Here is a 20,345-nt window from a genome sequence, read left to right as displayed (position 1 = left end):
GTCCACCAAACCCTTCCAGTTTTTTCTGTTGGTCATGGGAGCCCTGTGTGGCCCAATTCCATCCTTGGTAGAGTTCAAAATGCTCTTTGATTGTAGGTAAACTATAAATCCCAGCAACGACAATTCCCAAATGACAAAATCATTTTTTTTGAGTGGAGGACATAAATTGGACTGTTAGGTGTCTTGTGTCCAAATTTGGTGTCAATTCCCCCAGTGGTTTTTGAGTTTTGATGGTAGCACGAACTAACATGACATTTTTATTTATAGAGACTGGAAGGGGCCCCAAAGACATGGGAAACATCTGCAATCTTGCGCGCTGTTATTATTATTATTATTATTATGCAAAGGCAGGCCTGCGTGACACCTAACGAGGGGGGCACGAGCCTTGCTCTATTCTTGCCCTCAAAAAGGAGGGGGGAGGGGGGAGCGAGCGTAATTACAGTTGGAAGAATGGGAGGGGGAAAAGGGAGGAGGGTGTCGTTTCTCGAACGCAGCGCGCGCGCGGAGGTTAAAAAAAAATAAAACCCCAATCAAACAAATGGTCTCGTGACTGGTCGAAAAAGGGAGGGGGAGGAGAGAGGAGGAGGAGGAGCGCGCGGGAGAGGCGTCGTCGTCGCCGCCGCTGCCGTCGCGGGCGCGCCCACCTCCTTTGCGTGGTGACGTCGCCGGGCCTCTTCCTCCCCCTGGTGGCGCCTTCCCTCCCTCCCTCTCTCCCTCCCTCCTTCCCTAGCAGAGCTCGCCGCCTCCCAGAGACCGCTGTGACCCGCCGCTCTCGCTCCCTTCCCGTGCCACTTCCTCCTCCTCCTCCGCCGCGGCGGCGATGTGATTACCCCACTCCCGGCTCGGCCCGCCCCAGCTGCGCGGCGAATATGGCGGAGGTGAGTGAGGGAGACCCGCGGGCGTCTAGAAGGAAGGAAGGAGGGAGGGAGGGGGAGAGGGAGGAGGAGGCCGGAGGAGGAGGAGGAAGAGGAGAGAGAGGGGAGTCGGGGCCCGGCCGGGAACTTGTTGCGCGGCAGCCTCTCTGTGCAAGTTAGTTCGGCTGAAGGTCCCAAGGCCGGCCTGGGTGGCAAGCGGGGCACGACTCGAACTCGCAGCCTTCTCAGGGCCCCACTGGAACTTGGAGGGGAAGGAGGGGGAGGAAGGGGGGAGCTCTGCCTTGGGACACAGGGAAGGTAAAGGGGAAAGGACATTTTTGGATGGAATAGCGAGGGAAAAGGCTGGTATCTTGCTGCCTGGGATGATCAAATTGTCACCCAAGTTGCCCCTACCTCGCTTTTTTGGCTATTGTTGAACTTACGACAGGCATGAGCAAACTTGGGCCCTTCAGGTGTTTTGGACTTCCACTCCTCCTACCATTCCTAACAGCCTCAGGCCCCATCCTTTTCCCTCTCAGCCACTTAAGGAAGTGGCCTGAGGCTGTTAGGAATGGTGGGAGTTGAAGTCTAAAAACATCTGGAGGGCCCAAGTTTGCTCATGCCCAATCTAGGTAATATTATTATCCTTTGATTTAGGGGACTCTTTATGCTGAACCTCTTTTTTCCTCTGTTCTTTCAAGCTGATTCATTTTTTTTAAAAAAAATAGTAAAATTTTTTTGCCCAGTCTTGACTATGCACCCCTCACCATGGAGCCCCCGGTGGCGCAGTGGGTTAAACCCCTGTGCCGGCAGGACTGAAGACCGACAGGTCGCAGGTTCGAATCCGGGGAGGCGGATGAGCTCCCTCTATCAACTCCAGCTCCTCATGCGGGGACATGAGAGAATCCTCTCACAAGGATGATAAAAAATCAAATCATCCGGGCGTCCCCTGGGCAACGTCCATGCAGACAGCCAATTCTCTCACACCAGAAGCGACTTGCAGTATCTCAAGTCACTCCTGACACGACAAAAAACAAAAAAAAAACCCTCACCATATGTCAACCCATAGCCATTTGTATCACAAGTTTATTATATTGGAGTCGATTTTTACCCCGCATGAGTACACCAAGGCAAGACCCAAAGCGACTTAACACAGGTATGGATAAGTTTCGGCCCTCCAGGTGTTTTGGACTTCAACTCCCACAATTCCTAAGAGCCTACCAACTGTTTGAAATTGTGGGAGTTGAAGTCCAAAACACCTGGAGGGCTGAAATTTGTCCATACCTGTGTTAAGTCGCTTTGGGTCTTGCCTTGGTGTACTCATGCGGGGTAAAAATCGACTCCAATATAATAAACTTGTGATACAAGTGGCTATGGGTTGACATATGGTGAGAACAGCCCTCAGATAACCCAGTTCAAAGCAGATGTTGTGGGATTATATGACTGTGTGGAAGGGTCCTCACTGAGCAAAATTGAATCTTAAAGGCTGTCCAATAACTCAAGATCCAGGTGGTGAAAGATACATAAAAATATAAAGATAGTGACTGAAGACCGCTTTTGAATTTAGCAAAAAAAACAAAACCCTACATAATATATAAGTCAAAGGAAATGCGAGTTGTCCAGAGCCATACCCAACATATATCTCACAACCACAGAAGTATATGTTTCAATCACTCAAAATGGATAGTAGTATAATGTAGAAATTTGGAACACGAAAGTTGGGTGTTCTTTACTGCTGAAGGCAAAGTCTTCAAACTACCTTATATACTTATTTATAAGTTGACTTCATGTATAAGTCAGGTTCAGGTTTAGGGTTCAGAATTATGGATTTTGCTATGACCTGTGGATAATCGAAGAGTCATTTCACAGAGAGGGGAAGTGCCGTCTCCTCAAGTCCATCACTGCCATTTCCCCACCCAGGCATTCAAAAAGACTAGAAGTGATGCCAAGACAGAGAGAGTAGAGACGGCTGGTGCTTCTTTTAAGTTTTCCTGGAATAGTCTAAGCTCTTACCTTTCACCACTGTACTCAGAGAAAGAATGGTCTCTTTTTATATACAAGAGCTAAGATATAGTACTCACATTGACTCATGGGTAAGTCAGCCCAGTTTTTCTGAGTTAGTTTTTTTGACTATTTTTTTAGACCTATACATAAGTATATAGGGTAAGATTGTAAATAGTTACTCACCTAAGTTTAATTCTGGTGTTTCTCCAAGCAGTAATGCTATGTACATGGTGTCTTTATTTTGGACATTTTAAAAGTTACATGAATGTTCTATGTTGAGTCATTTCTGAAACTTTAGTGCTGTGATTAATAGATTCCCTCATCTCAGTGACTTCTTTGAAGGAGAAAATTTCATGTGTTTACAACTCAGTTGGACTCTGCATGGAGTCCCTATGCTATCCATACTTTAAATATGTGACAAAGGAAAGAGTTGAACACCTGCTTTATCCTATATATTTCATTTTTTCCAAGGTGGTTATCAGAAGCATTTTTTTTAATGATAGAATTTTCACCATGTTTATTTATGCATTTGTGATATGTATGGAATTCTGCACTTCACAGTGGATTATATAGAAGTTCTAAAAGCATAGTAAACAAAGCAATAAAATAAATACAATTAGCAGCAAAATAATTATTAAAAATAGATACTGAGAGTAAAAGGTGTTTTACTCTTAATCTTTATTTTAAATTAGTTTTGAAATGATCCTTAGATCAAAACAACATGGGCAAGAAAACTCAACACACCAAAACAACTAGACATTATAGTATCAGGATGCCACAATGGAAGAGGCAATAATAAACAACTTTGTACATTTTCTAGGCCTAGTGAAACCATTCATTTTAGCTCCTTTAATAAGGAGTGGAACCTAATTTTTTACTTTTATTTTTGGTGATTCAAAGATCTAAGATACGAAGTCTACACGTTTGCTTTGCATGTTGTATTTATCGAGCCAGAGGATGGAATGTGGTTATTAAAAAACCCCTTGAAGTCTTTCTCATTAGTTGTTTGGAATATGGCCATATAGGTGTTGGTTTCAGTGACATTCTCCAGTCTACCTGATATGAATTTACAAAACTGTTAAGAGAAGTTGTTAATTCTTACCGTTTGATATACTGTTACTGAATTTATTGGTATTGTTGAATCAACATGAAGAGTTGCAGTATAATGTAGAAAATAATTTAGATTCATGGTAATAGCTGCATCTATTATACCTTAAGGTTGAATTGATATCATTCTTATGGTAGAGAACACAAATTTCAAAAGGTCAAGAGACATCATGGAAGTCTGTCACATTTAAAACAGAACTTTTTGCTGCTGTTAGGATCATGAAGCATGCTTTAAGACACTAGTGATCAATGGTACACCTTGTCCACAACACTTATAGATTGGTGTGGTTTAGATTTGATAGATATAGAATTGCAAAATACTTCCAAGAGGCTTTTAATTTGTCAGGCAAGAAAACATGTGCAACCAAATCCTACTATTGGTGATTCAAAAGTAAATTCCACTGTATTTAGTGGATCATTATCCACTAGTTTGTGTATTTGTTATTTCAGCCATCTGTAAATACACTTTGGAAATCATCATTTTATTGTTTGAGAAATTTCTTAGGTATATGCAATCATTAGTAACTTGATACCTCCAGAGATTAGTATTGGAATCTGTATCGAAATGTTCCAGTGTATCTGCAGCTTCCTAAAAAGTGTATCATTGGTTCAAGGATTCCAACCAGCCATTCTGAACATCATAATGTTTTATAGTATGCTTTGATTTGTTTAAATTTTATCTTGTTTTTATATTTTAAGCCATACCACCCTGAAATCCCTCTTCTTTTTTAAAAAACAAAGATACTATTTACTAATTCTTCTATCAGCATTATTTCTTGCACAGACTGTAACTGTTGAGTGTGCCTGGTCATTATTATTTTTTTGCTATTTTATTAATTTTCAAGTTTAATGCATTTCTGAACATTTTGTGGTTCTTCTGAAAATGCCAGTACATCTGGCATACTTCTCACTGACAGAATTTTATTTTCATAAACACTTGTCACTGGATTTTTGTTTGTTTTTTTTTTGGTTAATTTTGCCTCTGCATAAAATATGACATGACACAAGATGGGTAAGTAGCAAATCCTAGTCTTGGTGCTTGTAGTCATGACTGCAGTTGTGATTAACTTGGTACAACCTAGGGTTTTCCACAAATGCAGAATTTATCCCTACTTTAAGTGACATGCTAGCCACCATGTTTATGCTGTCTGTTGAGAGGGTTAGGCCTGGTTTATAGGTAATTAGAAAACCCTGTTCTCTAAGTTCAATTCCAGATGTAGTATTGATAAGATCCTTAAAAAAACTTCGTCTTTAAGACTGAAATAATTTTTCAGAGTTGTGCTTTTGAGTATTTATTTAATTGACACATATGTTTAGAATTGCAATTTGACAGTATTTTTATTTATTTGTATACTGCCCTTCTCAGCCCTCAGGCAACTCAGGGCGGTTTACAGAGGCAACGATTCAATGCCCAATACGCTATAAAACATTTGAAAGCATGAAAACATAATATAAAACCATAACAATAGTATTAAAAATATACATAAATTATGTCTCCTAATAAAAACATTGTCCAATCCCTTCGTCCAGTCATTCCAATTCCTATGTCATCTATCTTACATTTTCAAACACTTGTTCAAATAACCAAGTCTTGACTTTTTCCCAAAATGTTAAGAGGGAGTGGGCTGATCTAATGTCCCCAGGAAGGGCATTTCATAGCCGAGGGGCCACCACTGAGAAGGCCCTGTCTCTCATCCCCACCAAACGTGTTTTTCTTTACAGGGGCGGGTCAGTATCTACTTTGAGATATAATAAAAGCCCAAGAGGTTTCAGTATTTATTGTTTTCTTATATTGAGTTCTTTGAAGCGAATACACTCCTTTCTTTCGTTAAAAAGAGGCAAAATACTAAAATTCATGGAATGAATGTGTGTGTGGACACTGTATTCTTATCTACACTGACGATTTAATGCAGTTTGAAGTTGGCTTCAAACCATTGTGACCAGACAACAAACCCCCTCAAAAGCATACAAAAGAAATCCTTTAATGTAAATAAGTGATCTGTGTTTGTGTAATCAACATCTGGATGTTTCCAGGATTTCCTGTGTAATCATCTGCTCAATGAAACCACTTTCTTCAATATTGGGTTGAAACTGCATTAAATGGTCAGTGTAAATGGCTACAAAGTGTGTGGTTTTAGGGCAGTCGTTCCCAACCTTTGGCCCTCCATGTGTTTTGCACTTCAGGATTTCTTGAAGTTGAACTCCAAATCAACTGGAGGACTAAAGGTTGGGAACCAATGTTTTAGGGGATTCTGGGTGTGTTTTTGACACAAACCTTTGGCAATGACAAATTTTAAATTCTTAACAACCATAAGTTGCCATCATGTCATTGAACAATTAGAAATAATCTAGTACAGAGGGACGTACTGTTTCTGATACTCTTAGAAATAATGTACAGAGGAACAAACTTGATTTTCTGCCAGGGATGGGAGCAAGGTGGCGGTGTTGAGGAGTTGACCATCTCTCCGTTGCCATGGACCGACCATTTCCTGATCAGATTTAGGCTCACTGCGCCCCCCAACCTCTGCAAAGGTGGAGGACCCATTAAGTTGGTCCGCCCCAGGAGGCTTATGGATCCGGATGGATTCCTGACGGCTCTTGGGGAGTTTCCCGCCACCTCGGTAGGTGACCCTGTTGATGCCTTGGTTGCTCTCTGGAAAGGAGAGATGTCCAGGGCAATTGACACGATCGCTCCGGAACATCCCCTCTCAAGTAGCCGAGCTAAACCAGCTCCTTGGTTTACTGAGGAGTTGGCAGTGATGAAGCGAAGGAAGAGGGAACTAGAGAGCGTGTGGCGTTCAGATCCGAGCGAGTCAAATCGAACACGGTTTGTGTCCTTTTTAAGGGCATATGCCGCGGCAATAAAAGCCGCAAAGAAAACTTTCTTTGCGGCCACTATTGCGTCTGCAAGGAACCGTCCGGCGGAGTTGTTCCGGATTGTCAGAGGTCTTTTAACTCCCTCCACTCTAGGCGGGAGCCCTGACAATTCGGCCACGCGCTGCGAAGCATTTGCTCGGTTCTTCGCAGACAAAGTCGCTTTGATCCGTTCCGGTCTGGACACCATATTAAATGCAGTCTCTGAGGATGTGACACGAGCACCTGCTTGTCCTATTTTGATGGATTCTTTTCAATTGGTGAAGCCCGAGGATGTGGACAAGATACTTGGAGGAATGAGGCCTACTACGTCCATCCTAGACCCCTGCCCATCCTGGCTTCTGAAGGAGGCCAGAGGGGGATTGGCTGAGTGGGTTAAGGTGGTGGTTAACGCCTCCCTTCGGGAAGGCGAGATTCCAGCAAGCTTAAAACAAGCTATTATCAAACTGCTGTTGAAAAAACCATCACTGGACCCCACTAGATTTGACAACTTTTGGCCAGTTTCCAATCTCCCCTTTTTGGGCAAAGTCCTGGAAAGCGTAGTGGCCTCACAACTCCAGGTATTCTTGAGAGACACGGATTATCTGGATTCGGCACAGTCTGGTTTCAGACCGGGGCATGGAACTGAGACGGTCTTGGTCGCCTTAGTGGATGATCTGCGCCGGGAGCTAGACAGGGGGAGTGTGTCCCTGTTGGTGCTTCTGGACCTCTCAGCGGCCTTCGATACCGTCGACCACGGTATCCTTCTGGGGCGCCTTGCGGAAATGGGTCTCGGGGGCACTGTTCTACAGTGGCTCCGGTCATTTCTGGAGGGTCGCACCCAGAAGGTGTTATTGGGGGACACCTGTTCAACGCCACATCCTTTGACTTGTGGGGTTCCACAGGGCTCTATACTGTCCCCCATGCTGTTTAATATCTACATGAAGCCGCTGGGTGAGATCATCCGGAGTTTCGGGGTGCAGTGTCATCTGTACGCAGATGATGTCCAACTGTCACTCCTTCCCACCTGCTACTAAGGAGGCGGTCGAGGTCCTGAACCGGTGCCTGGCCGCTGTAACGGTCTGGATGAGGGTGAACAAATTGAAATTGAATCCAGACAAGACAGAGGTACTCCTGGTCAGTCGCAAGGCCGAACAGGGTATAGGGTTACAGCCTGTGCTGGATGGGGTCGCACTCCCCTTGAAGGCGCAGGTTCGCAGCTTGGGTGTGATCCTGGATTCATCGTTGAGCCTGGAGCCCCAGGTCTCAGCGGTGACCAGGGGAGCATTTGCACAGCTCAGGCTCGTGCACCAGCTGCGCCCGTACCTCGGGAAGTCTGACTTGGCCACGGTAGTACACGCTCTGGTCACATCCCGTCTTGACTACTGCAACACTCTCTACGTGGGGCTGCCCTTGAAGACGGCCTGGAAGCTCCAGCTAGTCCAGCGCGCGGCAGCCATGTTACTAACAGGAGCGGGACGCAGGGAGCATACAACGCCCTTGTTGTACCAGCTCCACTGGCTGCCGATCTGCTACCGGGCCCAATTCAAGGTGCTGGTGTTGGCCTACAAAGCCCTAAACGGTTCCGGCCCAAAATACCTGTCTGACCGCATCTCGGCCTATGAGCCCACGAGGACTTTGAGATCGTCCGGGGAGGCCCTTCTCTCGATCCCGCCTGCCTCACAGGCACGCCTAGGGGGGACGAGGGATAGGGCCTTCTCGGTGGTGGCCCCCGGCTGTGGAACACCCTTCCTGCGGACATCAGACTGGCACCCTCCCTTATGACATTCCGCAAGAGATTAAAGACGTGGTTGTTTGAGAAGGCGTTTGAGTAGTGCGGCAACAATTGGCAATGACGATTGGAACGGAACATGGATAACGAGATTTGGATTGTGGTTCAACGATGAGACGTCGCGAATGACTTATTGTAATTGTATTATTGATATTGATGTTGTTTAATGTTGTTTTTGATATTGCTAGTTGATGTTGGCTTATGTTGTAAATTGCACCTGATTTTACATGTTGTACACCGCCGTGAGTCGCCCCAGGGCTGAGAACGGCGGTCTATAAGCGCAGTAAATAAATAAATAGTAAATAAATAGTCTTTGTGGGTTTGACTATTGCCCTTTTAAAGCTTTTCAGGTTGGTGGACAACACCCCATCTTATAGGAACAATTTCTGTCATTCACTATGTGAATAAATGTTTCCTCTTAACTGTCTTCTATCTGTAGCGTTGCAAAGTAATGTTTTTGGACTACAGCTTTCAGAATTAGCTACCAGCTATGATAGCCATGGGATTCTGGGAGTTATAACCTTAAAAATAATCTTTTCCACACTTCGTTCCCATTATTCAATTGTATTGCATAACTTTGGTTATAGTAATATGAGAAGGGAAGAAAAATGTTTTTGTACATTTTTCTTTGACCAAGCATAATTTTGTAAATCTCTATACAGGTCTGTTCTGTTTTTAAGATTAAAATCCCCTAAATATTTTAGCCTTGTCTCATAGGAGTATTTCTTCAGTCCATGATCACTTCAGTTATCCCTTTCTGTACATTTTCCAGTTATACAATCTTTTCTTGAAGTGCAGTGATCACAACTATAAACATGGTTTTAGGTAGATCACAGTATAGATGTAGTTTCTATATCATTAGCTGTTTCATTTTTAAGTGATATCACATCAATCTTTTTGAGGTGACTTGATTATTTTAGCAGTATTTTATACTTCTTTCCTAGACAGTAAACACCAAGTCAGATTGCATTGACGAATGAAATTGATTTTTTTTGCCCCTCATTAACTATTTTAAAGTCGGTTTTTTAAACTCCTTTAAAGGGGTCTGGAAGCACAATTGTACTTCTGTCTATTTGTGATCATTATTCTAAATATGTTTGCCACCAGCAAGCTTCACAAGTTCATTCAGACTTCATTTGAACAAATTAAAAATACAATCCATGCAAAATCCAGTGAAGTTGGGAGCAGGAGGACATTGTTTATATCCTTCACTTCCAGAATTCTTACTTTGCATTTTTAAAATTTCTATACAAATGGGAAAGGGGTTGTTCGATTTTAAATTATTTATTTATTTATATTTTATGCACTTCTACCCCGCCCTTCTCAACCCCCCGAGGGGGGGACTCAGGACGGCTTACAAAAGGCATAATTCGATACCAACACAAACAATAAGATAAAACATATATAAACAGCAATTAAAACAATCAATTATACATCATAATCAATAAAACCAATCCAGTGCTCAATGTTTGCCAGCTCAGAGTCCGTAAATTCATTCCACATTGTCAAATCCTATCAATTCTAGTCATCAATTGTCCTCTGTCTATCTGCCAGATTACCCAAAAGCCTGGTCCCACATCCATGTTTTCATTTTCTTTCTAAAAGAGATGAGGGATGTCGATGACCTAATTTCCCCGGGGAGTGAATTCCACAGGTGAGGGGCCACCACCGAGAAAGCCCTGCTTCTCATCCCCACCAACCTCACTTGTGATAGAGGTGGGGCCAAGAGAACGGCCTCCCCAGAAGATCTTAAACTCCGAGGTGGGATGTATTATTTATTTATTTATTTGATGCACTTATTAACCGCCATTCTCAGCCCATAAGGGCGACTCATGGCGGTGTACAGTACACATAAAAGACAATTACAAAAAAGCCAGTTTCAACAACATATAAACTATACAACAATTACAGACTACACTAAAAATCCGCTTCGTCTCTTAGTGGAATCATAGCCAGTCTCATATTCCTTGTTCCATTCCAGTTCTCATTACCGTATTGTTTAGCACTTAATTAAATGCCCTCTCGAACAGCCATGTCTTAAGGCTTTTTCGAAAGGACATGAGGGAAGGCGCCTGTCTGATGTGTGCAGGGAGAGTGTTCCACAGCCGGGGGGCCACCACCGAGAAGGCCCTCTCCCTCGTCCCCGCCAGCCGTGCCTGTGAGGCAGGCGGGATCGAGAGAAGGGCCTCCCCAGACGATCTCAAGGTCCTCGTGGGCTCGTAGGCCAAGATGCGGTCGGAAAGGTATTTTGGGCCGGAACCGTTTAGGGCTTTGTAGGCCAAAACCAGCACCTTGAATTGGGTCCGGTAGCAAATCGGCAGCCAGTGGAGCTGGGACAACAAGGGCGTTGTGTGCTCCCTGCCACCCGCTCCAGTTAGTAACATGGCTGCCGCGCGCTGAACCAGCTGAAGCTTCCGGGCCGTCTTCAAGGGCAGCCTCCTGGGGCGGACCATCTTAATAGGTCCTCCACCTTTGCAGAGGTTAGGGGGCGCAGTGAGCCTAAATCTGATCAGGAAGTGGTCGGTCCATGGCAACGGTGAGATGGACAGCTCCTCCACACCGCCACCCTGTTCCCATCCCTGGCAGAAAACCAAATCCAATGTGTGTCCAGCACAGTGGGTGGGGCCAGATATTTGTTGGGACAGCCCCATGGTTGCCATGGCAGACATGAAGTCCTGAGCCGCACCTGTGAGGGTCGCCTCGGCATGGATGTTGAAGTCTCCCAGCACAAGGAGCTGTTGAGACTTCAACGCCAGGCTCGAGACCACCCCCGCTAGCTCAGGTAGGGAGACTGTAGTGCAGCAAGGTGGACGGTACACTAACAGAATCCCTATTCTGTCCCGGTCATCCCACCCTCAGGTACACGCTTTCAAAATTTGCGGTCTGCGGGATGGGGCACCTGGTCAGATGGATGGAATCTCTATAGACCACTGCGACCCCGCCTCCCCGCCCTCCGGATCTCGGTTGGTGCTGCACGGAGAAGCCCGGAGGACAAAGCTGGGTCAGATTTACTCCTCCAGCTTCATCTAACCAGGTCTCCGTGATGCACGCCAGATCTGCCCGCTCGTCCAGGATTAGGTCCTGGATCCAGGTCGTTTTTCCGTTGACAGATCTGGCGTTCAACAGCACCACCTTCAGTCCAGAGGGTCCGCTCACCTGGTTACACCAATTTACCTTAGGAGACCGAGTTGGAATTGTTAATGTTTTGGATAAATGGTCCGAATTTGGCCGAATTTGAGGTCTCCTTTTCCAGCATCTCCTCCTTCCCACCACGACCTCTATGGGGGCCCCTCGGTTAGTGGAACACCTCCCCTCCTCCATGCCGCAGTTCCTGACCAGGGTCTTAATCTCTATTTCATCAGATGTTTGAAATGTTGGCGTTTTTTCTTGCCAATTACTTTGGTCTTCTTTGTCCCCCCTCCCTTCCTTCCTTCCCTAGAGGGAAATACTTTCAGACAGATATGCTGGGACGGAACCATATAGGGTTTTGTAGGTCAAAACCAGCACTTTGAATTGTGCTCGGAACTGGATAGGCAGCCAGTGGAGCTGACATAACAGAGGGGTAGTATGCTCCCTATATGACGCTCTGGTGAGTAATCTGGCTGCCGCCCGCTGGACTAATTGAAGTTTCCGAACAGTCTTCAAAGGCAGCCCCACGTAGAGTGCGTTGCAGTAATCTATTCGGGATGTAACAAGAACGTGGACCACTGTGGCCAGATCAGACTTCCCAAGGTACGGGCGCAACTGGCGCACAAGTTTTAATTGTGCAAAAGCTCTCCCGGCCACCGCCGAGACCTGGGGTTCCAGGCTCAGTGATGAGTCCAGGATCACTCCAAGCTGCGAACCTGCATCTTTAGGGGGAGTGTAACCCTGTCTAACACAGGCTGTAACCCTATGCCCTGTTCGGCCTTGTGACTGACCAGTAGGACCTCTGTCTTGTCTGGATTCAATTTCAATTTGTTAGCTCTCATCCAGTCCGACACAGCCGCCAAGCACCGGTTCAAGGTCTGGACAGCCTCCTTGGTGACAGGTGAGAAGGAGTGACAGATTTGGGCATCATCTGCATAGAGATAACACCTCATTCCGAAATTCTGGATGATCTCCCAAAGCGGCTTCATGTAGATGTTAAACAACATCGGGGACAGAATTGAGCCCTATGGGACTCCACACAACAATGGTTGTGGGGCCGAACAGGTGTCACCCAATAACACCTGGGACCGTCCCTCAAGAAAGGACCGGAGCCACTACAGAGCAGTACCCCCAAGTCCCATATCTGTGAGGCGTCCCAGAAGGATACCATGGTTGACGGTATCGAAGGCTGCTGAGAGGTCCAGCAGAACTAACAGGGACACACTCCCCCTTTCCAGCTCCCGGCAAAGATCATCTACCAAGGCTGTCTCAGTTCCATGTCCCGGCCTAAAGCCATTGTCATTGTGATATTGATGAACAGAAATCCTGCTAGTAGTTGCATTAGATTTTCTCCACTAGTCCCCAAAAGAACATCTATAGGTGATGTTTTAACAGACACCACACAGTGGAAAACTGCCAAATGGTGTCTTTGTGTTAACTTTAAATTTATACTCTTTATTGTAGTGGATAATGTAGTAGAGCAGTGATACTATTTGATACAGGTTATAGCTTTCTTAACTGTTCCTATGCATTAATTATATGCATAAACCTTCCAGACACATTACAAGGAGTATTGACCATTAAACCTTAACACATTGACAACTTTCCATTGATAAGAAAGCGAGAAACAGATTGCTTTATGAAACAGATCACACATTTAGACATTACTGTTCTTGTTGAATTTTAAAACATTAAATCATTTTACAAACCTCAACATACTAACACTTGTCAAAGATCTAAACATTATATATCTTAGACTGTGAAGAAAGATCACTATACGTTGTTGCTCCACATCTAAGTACACCAGAAGTACTCCCTCAAGGTTTCAAACCTGGTGTTACTTGCCAAATATCCTAAACTTTACTGGTGTGTCTCTGCTTTACTCAAAGGACCTGTGTAATTTTCACAAGGTACTAAACCCTGTGATTTACTTATACAACTATTTAATTAAATGGTCATTCTTTTCCTTTTCCAGAACTTTGCATAATGTTGTGCTGCTGATGTCTTGTAAAAGTATGGCTTTTCTTTATTTTTGACTAGCTTGGGGACCCGGCGTTGCCCGGGTTATTAGAGAAAGTGGGTAATGGTGGTTCTGTATGCCAAGTTTGGTCTTTATTGGTCTTTGGATAATGGCTGCATTATTTTCAGGAAGAGAGTGAAGGTACTTGAAGTCCCATCATTCATGGCCCATCCTCCTACAAACAGCAGCAGGGTATAGAGTGGGTCATGGGGGCTCTGTGTGCCAAGTTTGGTCTTTATCAGTCATTAGATGAGGGTGGCAGTGGAGTCAGTAAGTGAGTGAAGGTACTCCAAGTCCCATCATCCAAAGTCCATCCTCTTTCAAACAGCAGCAGAATGTAGAGTGGATCATGGGGGCTCTATGTGGCAGGTTTGGTCTTGATTGATCATTAGAAGAGGGTTGCAGCAATCTTTGGAAGGGAGTGGAGGTACTTGAAGTCCCATCATCCATGGTCTGTCCTCCTCCAATCTGCACCAGGATGTAGAGTGGGTCATTGGAGCTCCATGTGCCAAGTTTAGTCTTGATTAGTCATTGGCGAGGGTCTCAGTGGTCTCAGGAAGTGAGCAAAGGTACTGCAAGTCCCATCATCCATCTCCAATTTTTTCCAAACAACACCAGGACGTAACGTGGGTCATGAGAGGTCTATGTGCCAAGTTTGGTCTTGATCCGTCATTGGATGAGGTTTGCAGAGGTCTCAGAATGTGAGTGAAGGTACTGGAAGTTCCATCATCCATGGTCCACCCTTCTCCAAAACTGCAGCAGGATGTAGAGTGGGTCATGGGGGCTCTGTGTGCCAACTTTGGTCTTGATTGGTCATTAGATGAGTTTTGCAGCATCTTGGGGAGTGGAGGTACTTGAAGTCCCATCATCCATGGTCTGTCCTCCTCCAAACTGCACTAGGATGTAGAGTGTGTCATTGGAGCTCCATGTGCCAAGTTTAGTCTTGATGAGTCATTGGCGAGGGTCTCAGTGGTCTCAGGAAGTAAGTGAAGTGACTGCAAGTCCCATTATCCATTGTCAAATTCTTCCAAACCACACCAGGATGTAGAGTGGTCATGCTGGGTCTCTGTGTAAATTGTGGTCCTGATCCATCATTGTTGGCAGTTGTAATGGCCTTAGGAAGGGAGTGCAGGTATTGCAAGTCCCATCGTCCATGGTGCACCCTCCTTCAAACTGCACGTGGATGTAGAGTGCGTCATGGAGACTCAGTGTGCCAAGTTTGGTCTTTATCGGTAATTGGATGAGTGGTCTCAGGAATTTCGCAAAAGTACTGCAAGTCCCATAATCCATGGTCTATCCCCAGCCAAACACACACCAGGACGTAAAGTGGGTCATGAGAGGTCTATGTGGCAAGTTTGGTCCTGATCAGACATTGGATGAGGTTAACAGCGGTCTCAGAATGTGAGTGATGGTACTGTAAGTCCCATCATCCAAAGTCGATCCTCCTTCAAACTGCAGCAGGATGCTGAGTGGGTCATGGGGGCTCTGTGTGCCAAGTTTGATCTTGGTCAGACATTAGATGAGGGTTGCAGCTGTCTTGGGAAGGGAGTGGAGGTACTTCAAGTCCCATCATCCATGGTCTGTCCTCCTCAAAAGTGCACCAGGATGTAGAGTGGGTCATGGGGACTCTGTGTGCCAAGTTTGGTCTTTATCGGTAATTGGATGAGGGTTGCAGTGGTCTCAAGAATTGAGCAATGGTACTGCAAGTCCCATAATCCATGGTCCATCTCCGGCCAAACCACACCAGGACGTAAAGTGGGTCATGAGAGGTCTATGTGCGAAGTTTGGTCCTGATCAGTCATTGGATGAGGTTAACAGCGGTCTCAGAATGGGAGTGATGGTACTGCAAGTCCCATCATCCATGGTTCATATTCCTCCAAACTGCAGTAGGATGTAGAGTGGGTGATGGGGGCTCTGTGTGCCTATTTCGGTCTGTATTGGTAGTGTTCTGACCCAGCCCCCGGCTTTTCCTTTCCTCTCTTTCTCATCTCGGAATCTTGCATTTGAGGCTGGCCAATCAGAGACCATATGCAAATTTCCTTCTGTCATGCCCCGTTTCTGCCATGAACCCTCTTCTCCACCAGGGGCTCCTATTGAAGCTGCCCAATCAGAGACCATATGCAAATAGCACCACAGCGGCAGCCAATCAGAACGCTGGCACATACACCGCCCTCCACAATTCCTCTGTCCTATACAAACAAACACTCTTCTTTATTATATATATAGATGTCTGCATCCATAATTATGTCACTGTATCCCTGTAAGGGCAGTGGCTGTTTCTTCCCCACATTCCTTTCATCACCCATGCCATTAAAAACAGCTCCAAAAGATTTTCCAGCCCACCAGTGCTGGTTTGGGAGATGAACAATTTTCTGTATAGAGGGAACTAACCTCTTCCTAGTTTTGTTGATAAGATTCTGGCTTTTATAGGTATACTCATATTGAAAAATATAATTAATATTGAAAATAAATATTTTTCAGCATCTCTTATTTGGAACAGTATCACCACCAACATATAAAACATGCTGTTCCTGTCCCACAATTCTAATGAATATGCATACAATTTTCATACATGTTAGATAATCTTAAGAAAATAATAAACCATGAGATCAATAATTCAGTTGCATTTTTATTAAAGACAAAGTGGGTACATATGTACATTGTTACAGACAATTTTTCCACATTTCATTTGATGTTCTTTCTCCATGTATTTCACCCCACCCTAATTTTTAATGTGCAATTCACTCATCTATTTTTTCCAATATACATTATAACTGAGAATTTGAGAAACCTGTTTCTGCTTTCTCCAAAATTGCGTTCTGATATTTATCATATTTTCCCCCTTGATTACTTAACTAGCTAATTAACAATGTTTGACTTTAAAATAAATTATAATAGATCTTTAGTAAGCATTTGCCTTTTAACTAGTTGAAAGGACTACCCCAGCTAAAACCAGTCTGATCCACAAATATATAAATCCTGTTTTTAATTGAATTTTAGCAAACCTTTTCTCTAAATCATTTGTATATTCATCTGTTTCATGACATCAGCCTGTCATCTACATTAAATTACACTAAACTCAGAATTGGTAAAATAATAGTTTTGTTTTACTAGATTCTTTCTTTTAATCATTTTTCTGCACACACATGCTGATCATGTGATGCTAACCATGCTTTTTTGATTATGTCATTGCTATGGGAATGTATACAATAGCTCATGCAAAGAAAAGTAATAATTTTGTTGCTGCTGTTCTTCATGCAAAAGTTCAAAAGGGTGTCCTCTGTCTTTGTTTCCAATACATCATGTTTGAAACTTTTCAGCTGTTCATTTGTTATAAGAAACTCATTCCCCAAATTTCTGATGCTGCATTAATTTTATGTTCCAGTGTTAATTAATATGATAGGGTAATAAAAAGTGTTTTGAAAGTAAGGGTCTGCATTCATGAGGACAGTGTCACCTCTCTTCATTTCTCAGTCCAGCATTCATTATAAATATTCAAGTAAGAGATATCTTCATATTACCCTTGAAAGATTAAATTGAGAGTAATAAATGAGTAATATATAATTTTATATGTGAATTTTTTTTGTTGGTTGTGTTACTATATATTTATCTCCTGCGTTTCTCCCAATAATGGGCCTAGAGGGGGCTAGCAACAAACTTATAAATAATCTAGATTAAAACTGCACTAAACTTAGATAAAAATATAAAAATTAGTGTAAAAGGAAACAGTGTAAAACATTAAATATTAAGAACATTAAAATCAATTAAAATATTGCAAGTCATAAAACAGCACAACATTTAAACCCCACCCAGTTCAATTTACAAAACACAGGTGGCACAAGACTCATGAGTTGCAGACAGAAAGAGAACAAAAAAGGAAACCATCCTGTTCTCTCTAGGGAGGGAGTTCTAGAGACTGAGAGCAGCCTCTAAAAAGAAGGTCTCCTTTGTTTCCACCAAACAAACATGGGAAGGTGGTGGGACAGAGAGAAGAGCCTCTTTATAGAATATTTAGAGTTCTAATGGATCCATCAAGGGAGATATGGTCTTTCAAACAGCCTGGACCCAACCCATATAGATCTTTATAGGTAATGACCAGCACTTTGCATCGTGCCTGGAAGTAGACCAGCAGCCAGTATTGCAACTTCCCTTTAGCCAGTCTGTTAGCAATCTAACTGCAGCTCTTTAATCCAGTTGAGATTTTTGAGCGTTTTTGAAGGCAGCCACATGTAGAACACATTACAATTGGGATGCAACAAAGACTTGCATTATTGTGGTCAGTTGCCCCATTAACATTTTCACTGTGCAAATGGCTTCCTTGTCACCTCTGGTGTGTATTTTTTCATTGGGTAAACCAGAGGTCTCTAGGAATGGTCACAGCTGCCATGTTAGTTTTTAGTGTGCAAATGCAGTATTTGATGTTGTCAAAACCTGAGTACTGAGTCTCAGGAGTGACTTTATGAGCACACCAAGCTGCAGACCTGAATTTCGAAATGCTATCACGCACTCCAAGAAAGAACTATTGAAGATTAGCCACTAATTATCAGCAGTTCAGCAGTTCATTTCCCCTCTCAGTTGGTATACCCACAGCCTCCATTTATGAAGCAAAAATGGCTAGCATAAACAGGGCATTTATCACTTTTCTAAGAGGCCTATACACATATTTGAGTTGTCCTGATTGAAAGTTACTTATTTCACATGCATGAGGCAAAGCTACAGTCACACTGTTTGTATCAATTACAGGTTCCAAATCACAGCAGATCTCAGTGACTTTTGAAACAAAATCTTGTGTAGGTATAGGTCGTCTTTAGATCGCTGCTTCCAAACTGTCTGATATGAGGGAGTGTCAGGTACTTAATTTGTTTCCATTGAATTACATTTTTTTTCTTTCTTTCCTGAAAATGTTTCAGGAGCCAGCAGTCAGTGGCTCCTGGACCAGGATCACCATTTTGAGTAGGACTTGTCTACATCATTATGGCTCTTGACAGCTTGGGAGGGTAGACACAATAATGACAGAGAAGTATACGTCTTTCATTGTCAACATAGACCAAACTTTCCAGTGGGCTCTCTTCTGTTCTGACTATTTTTAACATTTTATCCATGATTGAAAACCAAGGAATTTCATTGCATGTAGTAATTCTTCTTGGTATGACATCTTTCTTTTGGTTTTTTTTAACATTACCACTGAGACAAGTATGTTGTTATTTCTCTTGACAATTCCATGTTGAATTTGAACACAAAAAAGTGAAAACAATGAAGCATTATATATTTTATATTAATTGTAATTCAGAATATTTTTGTTGCATTGCTAAGTAGTTGGTTTTGCTCACTTAACATTTTCTTTTCTTTCCTTCCCTGGCCCTCCCTCTGCCCTTGGTTTAGCCTTCTGTTGAATCAGCAAGCCCAGGTAAAGATTTATTTTCATATTGACCCTATATTTATCCAGTTTTGCTTGAAATGATAGTTTGGCAAATAATCACATAGCTTTAGCTTGTAGCAGTCACTTTTCTGGGCTTCTCATTTTGTCCTCTGAGGCCCCTTCCGCACAGCTGAATAAAATCCCACATTTTCTGCTTTGAATTGGAATATATGGCAGTGTGGACTCAGATAACCCAGTTCAAAGCAGATATTGTGGGATTTTCTGCCTTGATATAATGGTTTATATGGCTGTGTGGAAGGGCCCTTAGTCCCCACTCTGCAGTGTATATGATTATATCTGGCCAATACAGACGTGTTTCTGTGTATATTTGATGTGCTGATTCTAAACATGGCACCAATTTCCCCCATCAGCTCTAGTTTTTGAGATAAAAAACATATGCAATATACCAGTTTTCGGCTGTTTGCCCATATAAAATGGTTATAACCATATCTAAGAAACTAGAGCTGATGCATTATATCAAATGCTATTTTCTTAACCAACACCCCAAATAACTCCAGGAACAAGCCTAAAAACCAAGACACCAAGATAGATAGATAGATAGATAGATAGATAGACAGATAGACAGACAGACATATTTGTTTGAGCTATGTTATAAATCAAAATGAATGGTCATAGCTATATGTTTGTTGGCATTGGGCATACTGGGTTAAAGTATCCCCACTCCTCCTTGCAAGGTTCTGTCAGGAACACAACAGAATAAGTGCTGATTACATGACAAGACTTTACCCATTACTGATTTTCCCACTATTTTGAATTGGAATTTCTGTTGTAATTATATTGCATCATCCACTATATACTGACAGTTGCAACATTCTGTAGTCCAATATGGAGATTATGAGAGAAGAAGGGTGGTAGGCCTTCCCTTTTATTTATTTACTAAGTGGGAAAATCAGAGGAGAACGCCTCATAAAAGGAATGTCTGGTTTCCCCATATGCAGAGCAGTAGCATCATCTTAGTGTCAGGGAGGGCCAGTGGATGGAGAAAGTAATGTGCATGTCTATTAGAATGGTAGTCCAGAAAGTTAGTTTAGGATTGAAAGTAGAAGCTGGAAAGTGGTTTCTTAGTTGCTGTTGTTTTTTGTTTTGTTTTGTTTTTTGTTTTTTTACTGAACCAGAAGAATTTACTGACTTTTACCTAAATACCTT

The 20,345-nt window shown here is 43.2% G+C and overlaps 1 protein-coding gene across 2 annotated transcripts in view; it reads left to right on the top strand.

Annotated features, from left to right (window-relative positions):
• The first annotated feature begins 648 nt into the window (after positions 1–648).
• MIER1 (MIER1 transcriptional regulator) overlaps positions 649–20,345 on the top strand; it is a 49,640-nt gene continuing 29,943 nt past the window's right edge. For both annotated transcript variants that reach the window (XM_067467839.1, XM_067467838.1), the window contains exons 1-2: positions 649–878; positions 19,142–19,166. In XM_067467839.1, coding sequence (XP_067323940.1) covers positions 870–878; positions 19,142–19,166 — 34 coding nt within the window. In that variant the 5' untranslated portion in view covers positions 649–869. The remainder of the gene's footprint in view (positions 879–19,141; positions 19,167–20,345) is intronic.

The sequence above is a fragment of the Anolis sagrei genome, chromosome 4, assembly GCF_037176765.1.
Source record: "Anolis sagrei isolate rAnoSag1 chromosome 4, rAnoSag1.mat, whole genome shotgun sequence".
NCBI classification, from domain to species: domain Eukaryota; kingdom Metazoa; phylum Chordata; class Lepidosauria; order Squamata; family Dactyloidae; genus Anolis; species Anolis sagrei.
The sequence above is the reverse complement of the archived record's forward strand: the minus strand, read 5'-3'. Positions and strand labels throughout refer to the sequence as shown.